Source organism: Limulus polyphemus, unplaced genomic scaffold, assembly GCF_000517525.1.
Source record: "Limulus polyphemus unplaced genomic scaffold, Limulus_polyphemus-2.1.2 Scaffold5096, whole genome shotgun sequence".
Lineage (NCBI taxonomy): Eukaryota > Metazoa > Arthropoda > Merostomata > Xiphosura > Limulidae > Limulus > Limulus polyphemus.
Genome location: NW_013670706.1, coordinates 14,597 through 24,253, shown reverse-complemented (window position 1 = coordinate 24,253; position 9,657 = coordinate 14,597). Strand labels below are relative to the sequence as shown.

General features: G+C 32.8%; 1 protein-coding gene across 1 annotated transcript in view; it reads right to left on the bottom strand.

Annotated features, from left to right (window-relative positions):
* LOC106472117 overlaps positions 1–2,987 on the bottom strand; it is a 41,255-nt gene extending 38,268 nt beyond the window's left edge. The window contains exon 1 of the mRNA XM_022400722.1: positions 2,822–2,987. Within this exon, the coding sequence (XP_022256430.1) occupies positions 2,822–2,945 (124 nt within the window). The 5' untranslated portion in view covers positions 2,946–2,987. The remainder of the gene's footprint in view (positions 1–2,821) is intronic.
* Between the last annotated feature and the right edge of the window lie 6,670 nt (positions 2,988–9,657).

Genomic DNA, 9,657 nt, shown 5'->3' with positions numbered 1-9,657 from the left:
AATCATATCCGTTAATATTGATTTTCAATCAGGGCAAGCTACCACTTTAGAGTGAAACTGAAAATCAATCTGGTAATGAGTATAACTAATTAAACATACTTTTAAAATATCACAGGCATTGTATTAATTATACAATGATCATGATTCCCTTAGTTCAACTCTTACAATCATATCCGTTAATATTGATTTTCAATCAGGGCAAGCTACCACTTTAGAGTGAAACTGAAAATCAATCTGGTAATGAGTATAACTAATTAAACATACTTTTCTTGCATTCTTACTTATAAGATTAGAATGCATTTTTTAACCATTAGGGTTAACAATAAATCTATTCCTCCCTAGTTGGCTTTCTTAACATTTGAAACTATTCTGAAAAGCTTCAAGATCTTTCTCCCTCACTACTTGGCTTCATACAATCCAACTAAATGTATCAAAAATTAAAGCCTTCTTCATTATTGCATCAGTTTCGTTGTTAGTAGCAACAATGAGCTTATTATACAATTTCTCATTGACCTGACGTGTCTGAATATGTGGCATATAACAATTTCCAGTTAAAAACTTTCTACCCTTATAAGCCTTGAATATGATTCATATAGATCCATCTTCTTGACAGCCATTTTTTTTATCTTAAATCCTAAAATGTTACAATTCATCCCTTATATTAAAAACTCCTAGCCCTCTCTTTTCAAAATTCTCCCACTATTAAATAATGTATTCTATAACTGGAATTTCGAAATAACTCCAATAATCCACATTCTCCAAATCTAACCAAGTTTCAGTAATTCCTACATTATAGTTTTCCATTTGAGATAGATCCCTGAATTCATCTGTTTTGTTCCTCTGAAGGGTTTATTCATACTTTTTTAAGCTGAGTTTTCAACATCATTCATTCCTATACACACGCTACAAAACGAGAACATCCATGGTACCAAAGTAGCTAAATTGTCCTGTACTTTAACATCTGCCAAACAAATTCCAGTCCTATTCTTTCTAAACAACACTCTACAGAAATAATTTTAATGATATATTTTATAAAAGAGAGAGAGTCCCCCACTATGTAGACTTCTCAATCATCTCATTCTTCACTGCAAGCAGCCTAATGTTCTAATCTATTAAACTGGTCCCTGAACCTGTCTTTACAGCTTTAACTTTGCTGTTACTGTGCACCTTTGTAAACCCAGCACTCTTATTCTCAAACTTTCCTAATCCAAAACATTATCCTAACTCTATCCACTCCCTGCCTTTAGTTTCTGCACCTAATCTGCTATTTAACCCTATAATAGCAATCCTCCCCAAAGTTGTCTTCAAATTATCGTCAAGTAAGCTCTAACATATGTATGTGCCAAGTCTTTTACGAGTCTCTGAAAAGTCAAAAACTAGCCTACAATTCTCAAACCCAATCCTGGGGTCTATCACGTTATAACTCTCACCCCAATTACCCATGAACTACCTCTTACCATATTGAGATTTACTAGTCTTTATTTCCAATCAACCCACCCAATAACTCTATATTTAACTAAAATTAAGCTACTTCACAATTTATAGATTAGTCTGGCACTAAATTCCCTTATTAACTGATACAGATACTTTTAATTATTAGCATTACACTCATTTACAGTTAAAATGTATACCACATCTCTACTTTCAGTACACGTTACTAATTGTTAATCTAAGTAACTTAATTTTAAAAATTAAATTCCCAAAAGAGAATACAAGTGAGCCCTTAAATAAGTACTAACCTACTTAATATGTCCAGTTAGATTTTCCCTCTAAAAACATTAATAACAAGTAATCTGTTTTCTTTTTTTTTGAACTGTTGGAAAGGATTCAAAAGAGTACTACTAAGATGATACCTTGTATGAAGATTGTCATATGAGGACAGAATTTAACCTAACTTAAGCATATACATATTACAATTGGTACTTGCATTTCTTGGCTTTAATCTTTGGATTAGGAGCAATAAGTGACCTGACGTAAACAGCACTACAAACCTCTCTCCTAAATCATCTTCACCTCCAGAATAATAATCCCCTGCTAATCCTTAATGCTGTTTCTCCAAAATTTCTGCATTTCGTGGCACCACTCCTAGAATCATACCTTCCATAACCAATGAGTTACCTTCTTGCCTTAATGAGGATAAGATAGGGATCATATAATCAGAGGACAACACACTAAATAAGATTATCATTGTAAGATATGGTTCCAGGGAAGTGATAATTTGGCAAACAGAAATGTTCAGAGAATTGATATAACCCTTTTAAGGATGAGTGAATAATAATTTGTAAGGTTTAGTGGAAGCTCACAGGATAAATGACTGAAAATAAAGTATCACATTCTTCATACTGCTAGTACTATAGTAGTACTTCCCCAAAATTCAGGCTGTCTTTTATTTTTTCAGTAAGTTACTTGATTCAGATGAATGATTTTTTTCTTTTCAGATAAAAGATCTAAAATCTAAATTGTGGGACAATGTTGGTGTTTACATCATTGACATCAGACATGTAGATAACATTAATTTTCTCAAAACCAAAAATGATAAGTTTGAACAAGTTGTTGGTTCAACCAGATCACATCTTCCATTATCATGTGTAAAGGTAAAACTACAGTCTCGTTTTTCTTTTCTTTTCTTCGTTTTTTTGTTGTTATTTTTTTAATATTATGAAAAACTTCGCATGCATTTAAGTTGTAACTTGTATTCTGAAGGGCTGATAGTACTAGTAGAACCTACAAGCAGCAATGAGTAAGTAAGTAGTAGTACTGTGACTGTTATATTCTGATAAGTATACGCAGTAGTACATGAGATATTTACTTAGTTATTTACCAATAAACGACACTATTCCCCTGGAAGCTTCTAGAAAGTCAACTGTATCGATATTTCCCTCACTAGTCACTTCTGGAAATTGACTCTTGTTTCGAAAAAATGTTCTATATATTTCTACATCCATTTAAACGGCAGTGTATCTCTATATCACTGACAAAAGAACAGGGATCGGCGGCAGCAATATATTTGTCCCTGTAGTTTTGTTATAATTTTTTGTACTTCACTAGATGGCGAGCTTATTCAATTTAAATATACAACCAAACTAACGCGAAAAATATAATTCTTACCACTAATGGAATTTGATTTATCAAAATTTTGTAATTTAAAAAAAGTTACATTAAAATATCACTCAAAGGGGGGCTAAATTAAATAACGTATTTAATACACATTAATTGATGAAATGGACAAATAATAGCAGATGACATTTAATTATAATAAATGCATTTGAGTTATCATAATTTAAATTATAAGTATAATTTTGATTAGATTAACCTCAATAGTGTTATGGCAGAATAGAATTTCTATTTTTCAATTGATTAGTCGAAGCAGTGTGCTATTTCTAGTGGTAGGGTAAATATGATTTTAGGCAGAACTTACAAAAATATTGAGTGTAAGCCTGAAGTGTTTATAATTTCAATGTTTATGTCACTGGTTATGCCTCATTTAGAGTATTGTGTCCAGTCTCGGGCTCCTTACCTTATGAAGGATATTGAATTGTTGGATAAGGTTCATAGGAAGGCTACTAAGATAATACCTTGGATGGAAAGATTTTCTGTTTGTTTGTTTGTAGTTAAACACAAAGCTACACAATGGGCTCTCTGTACTCTGCCCACCACGGGTATTAAAACCCGGTTTCTAACGTAAGTCCGCAGACATATCGCTGGGGGGAGGGGGGGGGCAGGAAAGATTGTCATACAAGGTATTTCAAATTGTTTTCTCTTTTAAAAAAAATAGAGTGGCAGGGGATCTGATTGAGGTGTTTAAGATGGTTAAGGGAATTGATAGTTTTAATGCATCATATTTTTTCGTAGTTAATGGTGAGAATGATAAGACAAGGGGATGTAAGTATAAATTTTGACAGGGTAAGAGTCATCTTCAACTGTGGTATGCAGGCATGTCATGCGATTTATATATGCTCCTTTTAATAGTCACATTTTCAAAAATTTTCATTTAGTCCGAGTCTGCAATTTTTGCATAACGCGTTGTCAAAGAAAATGTAAAGTTACTTCGCTCGCGCCACCACGTGGCTTAGTGTTAAGTGTGATGGCATATAACACTAAAAATCGGGTTTCGATATTCGCGGTTAGCCCACTGTAATTTGTGTTTAACATGTAACAAAAAAGATATTATTATAGCTACTTTTGTTCCTTTGTTGTTCTCTAAAGATATTACCTGTTTCACCCGCGGTATTTATTATTACTGTAACGCTACATGTTGTGCAAAAAGACCAGCGACAATCTTGTTTTTCATTGTTGGAGCAGATGTTAATTATACTTTATGGCCTCTCATATGTTGAATGAGAATGACCAGTCACATGGGTAGCCCAAATTGCTATGGGTAAACCACACGTTTTCTGTTAAGTAATGAACATTAGATTTAAACTTTACTACATTGGGTCTTAATTGGGTTGGTCGATCAAAAGGTATTTTGAAGGCAGGAAATTGTTTATGAATTCAAAAGTCCATTGAAAAAGTGATTGTCCCGTGTCCAATGCAATTATGTACACTTCATTTTGTGTCTTTGGATAAATAAAAATTGTTCTAATTTTGTATTGCGGGTCATATCTAGTCTCTTAATATCTTAACTTGAAATTCAACTAGTTTAGATAAACTCAGATTTACTTCATATCTTATCCTGTTGATCCTACTATTATGAAGTGGAATTACCTAACACTTTGAGGTAATACATTAACCTGAGAATACCAAACAGCTAAAACAGTTTCACTTTTTTTAACAGGAGGGGGTTACCTTTTGAATGGCTTGCCTTCAGATGTGATGGATAAAGTAAATTTAAGGGAGTTTAAAGGAAGGTCTGATAAGTGTTTATATGATAATGACTGGTTTTAAAGTGTGGTTTCTTTTTAAGTTTAGTCAAGTGGATTGGACAGCCTCGATGGACCACAGCTCCTTTTTGTCAATGCTATATTATGTCAATTCAGCGAAGTTACAACTTTGCTTCTTATAAAAGTTATAAAAACAAATCTTAAAATTTTCTTTGGACTTTTATTACTTCACAGTTTCTTAATATGGTATAAGCTTCTTTTTTCTATAATGTTGTTCTAAAAAACAGATGGAGTAATCTGCTCCTGCCTGATTATTGTTAGATTAGGTGACTAAGCGTTTATTTTCCATAACTATCTTAAGTTTGAGAAAATTTTATAGTTACAATAATATGTAGGTTCAAGCCTATGGGTAGTAGGTACACTATTTACTTCTTTCTAGTTCTTATCTATAGATTTCATGACATGTTAGTCATCTAATCTTTTACCAGAAATGGTGTAGTTTACCACATACATATATATTTAATTGTGAATTATTTGGTTGCCAATGTCAGAAGAAAGTATACTATTTGTCTTCACCCATATTTATCGGGGTATGGTATCTAGGCATACCAGGCATTTTCTACCTTCTCATTTCAATATAATTTTTCTACATTTTTCATTCATTCCATGTTTATGAAGTTTTCGCATAACACATGGTCAAGAAAGTTGTTAAGTTGATTTTGTTCCAGCTGCCTTCATTCTTTTGTCATTGTACAGAGATAATACCAGTTTGTCCATGGAGAGCATGATTGTAATGCTAGGCAATATGCACAATATCGACAGCTAGTGCCCTTCAATGGTTGGCCAGGTGATATCTCGATGTTATAGCCTTCCCTATGTTTGATTGAGAATGGCTATTCACATAGTAAGTGTTAATCACTATGGGTAAATCTGAAATTTTCTTTAAGAAGCATTAGATTTGAACATTAATTCTTGAGTGAATTGGCGGGGAGGAATAAATCTTGAAGAACGTTTTTGTTTGTTTGTTTTAGCACAAAGCCACACATTGGGCTATTTGCACTCTGTCCACAGTGGGGAATGAATCCCTAAATTTGAGCAATGTTTGTCCATATACTTATTTTTTACCCACCAAGGACATTAAGGAAAGAATGTCAGCTTAATTAATCACTTCATGAATTCAATGAAACGAGAAGGTCTAACGTCCAGATGCAAGTATATACTGTGTTTCAGTGTCTTTGACATAAATAAAGATTGCTTTCTTTGTGTGCTACACGTTATGTCCAGTCTATTTATTTCTTTGCTCAAACTCAGCTGGTTTCGAGTAAGTTTGATATCATTTCGTGATATACCCTGTTAATCCTCCAGTAATACAGTAAACTACCTAATTTACTCATTTGAAAAAAATCAGTTTCCACTCAAACAATTTGCTGTTGCTAGTTGCAGGGCAAATATAATTTTAGGTTGTATCTACAGAAATATTGAATAAAGGTCTAAATAGGTTATGATTTTATTGTAGATGTTATTGGTTAGGCCATATTTGGAGTATTTTATTCAATTTTGGGCTTCTTACCTTTGAATTATTGAGAATGGGGTGGAAAGGCTTCCATACGAGTATAGGTTAAAATCTCAGATTTTTTTTAAAAATAAGAGTTAAAGGGGATCTGATTGAGATGATTAAGATTGGTAAGGGAAGTGAAAATGTTGATGCCTCATCTTGTTTCTTATTTAATGGTGATAAGGGTAAGACTAGGGAACACAAATATGTATTTTGGCAGGGTAGGAGTCATCTTCAACTAAGAAAACTTTATTTTTCTAACAAGGTGGTAGACTCTTGGAACAGGTTGCCTTCAGATGTGGTAGATGCATGCAGTTAGTTTAAGATAGATTAAAGGAAAGTTTGATACATACTTGAATGATGAGGGTTGACTTTGAGTTTTTTAGTGTTTAGCTTAATCGGATGGGATAGGATGAATCAAAAGGTCCCTTGTTGTTCTTAGAGATTATGTTATGAATATAAATCAATTTGGGTTTAGGACTATCCAGAAAGAGATCTGAAACAGGTCGTACCCCAGCCATGATAAACAAAGTAACATGTGAGAATCCACGAACACAAAGGACAGTGAGAAAAGCCATCCACTTGCCCCAGGCAATAGTACACATCATAATGTACACAAGTCACATGTACAAGTTGCTTCCTCGACATATTCTAGACCCAATACACAAATTTTGAAAGGTGTCTTTATCACCTATTGAAAATGACTCGCTTCTTCTCAGGGGAGACAGGCACAGGGCTTAATTAGTACGAGTTTTTAGCTACTGGCGTGTGCATTCTTTACCTGAGTAAAAGGATTATTACATTTTTACTACCTTTCGACATTTGGTAAACAAGAAATTTATAGCACATGCAGACACCCACACTAAATTTAGAAACATCTGCCTAAATAAAGATTATATACTAATTATATAAGAGCAAAATTCACAAATATTTCAAAGATAAGAAAGAATCCGATCTACAACTCAAAATCAGACAAAAACTAGAATCCAATATCGCGTACGTCACTGGCTATTCCAAGTAACATTTATGGTGGAGAAAACTCACAACTGATGCAACTTTGTATAAGTATTTGTATAAGAAAGTTGCTTGTGTTTAAAGTCTGTCAGTTTAAGAAAAAACAACGCTTAGTTGATAAAAACACAGTTTTGTAGTGTTAAAAGATAAACTCAGAATAGTTATTTTTAAGAAATATCCATTAAAATGTCATGATTAATATAGATAAATTGTTGTTTGTATAAATTAAATTTTTGGAATAAATGAAATGAACTTTTGGTATTCTAATTATTTTTTAACTTGTATTTAGTTAATGCTTTACAGGACAAAGAAAGATCTTAAAACAGAAAAAAATTAAATGTTTGTGTTGAACACCATGTTTTGCTTCCTTCTATTCGTTTTTTGGTGTTTCTGAGATGTTTTAAAACAAACCACTGTATATTTAAACATGCCCCACAGTGGCACAGCGGAATGTCTGCGGACTTATAACACTAGAAACCGGCTTTCGATACCCGTGGTAGACAAAGCACAGATAGCCCATTGTGTAGCTTTGTGCTTAACTTCAAATAAACCAAATATTTAAATACACGGTGTATACTTTTTTTCATATGCAGTTTTCTTGTTCAGCGAAATTCAAAGTTAACTTCGTTCGCCCTCAGTAACACTGACCGAAACTTTTTATACATTTGGTTGATACTTAATAATGATCTGTAATATATCAAAATATCTTAAAACAATTGTTAAGTAATATTATAAAATGTGTAGAGAATGCCCATTATAACTAATAACAACTAATGGCTAATTAAGAATGGTTATGATTCTAGAATACCTTCAAAGTAGAGTGTTATAAAATACTTCTGTTAAGCTGTTAAGAAGCAGTTGTCAAGACCTGGTCAAGTTTGGGTGTTGAAATGTTGGAAAAAATAACTCGTCACATGATTCAAAGTATGATAGGGAATTGTAATTTAATCTTTGTTTTCTTAGATGATACTTCCATCAAAAGGTTATTCTCCATTTTCATATCACGTAAGAAAAAAAAACACCAATAAAAAAAACGCACACACACACACTTTGTAATAAAACATAAAAGGTGCTTTAAATTGTCATGCTGCTGTCAGAAAAGGCCAGTTTGAGTCTATTTGTTAAAAATACAGTTTTAATACGGGTGCCCGCAAGCTTGAAAATTTGTAAAGTAGTCTGTTCGTGTAGAGGGCGTTTTTTTTTTTTCTCTTTCGTGGAGAGTGTCTGGTTCCCGGCAGAAGCTTACACTATAATATCCTAAAATTGTGGTTTACTCTGAGGCATTAAATTTGGTTAAAGCTGTACAAAATACGTTCATTAATGTGCTATTTGATATACAACGATTATTTTAACGGCAATTTAGAATAAAAAACGTTTCAGTTTTTAAACTATGCATAACAGGGAAAACTAACTTAAACGTCACATCATTTCCTGTCGTCTAATTTAGACAGTTATAGGGAACACTGCAGTTGTCGCTCGGTGACTCAGCGGTAATTTTGGGGGCATATAATGCTAGGTTTTGTCAGTCATGAATGCTATTCTTGTTAATTATATTATAAGTTGTTTGAATTATCATTTTTATTTCTTGATGGAAACTTTTTTTTTAGTCTAGCTTTAGTCACAACGTTATTTTTAATTTTATTCTGTAGAGATATGTTTATTTATTTCGTAGAAAAAGATGACATCATGACCAAGAGCTCAGTTTATGCGTTGTTTATTATAGATAAGGTAATCTCACTTTATGACCGTTAGAAGCAAAGTGAGAGACTCAAGATTTCGTGTCTCCACTGTACAGAAGCTATTATACACCCAATGGTTTTTGTTTTCCTAATAAATATCTTCAATAAACTTCTATTTTTTTTTGTCATTAATTTGTAGGCGTGGTTTGGCCTAGTGGTAAATATTTGGATTTCGGAACTAAAGAGCCGAGTGCGAATCCGTACAATACCACAAAATATTCCCTATAATTATAGTATTTTGGCACTTGTGTATAGAGTTAAAATAATAAATACTACTCAACGTTAAACTGGTACACAATTAAAAACATTTTATTTAGGCCTATCTATGGCTTTCAAAAAGTTGACGACTCTACATGTTTCGACGTTATATCCTGAGGTTGTCGTTGTAATGTTGTAACATGTAGTGTCGTCAACTTTTTGAAGGCCATAGGTATGCCTAAATAAAATGTTTTTAATTGTGTACCAGTTTAACGTTGAATATTATTTATGATTTTATAATCCCTATACTTTAAGGTGTGCTGTGAGT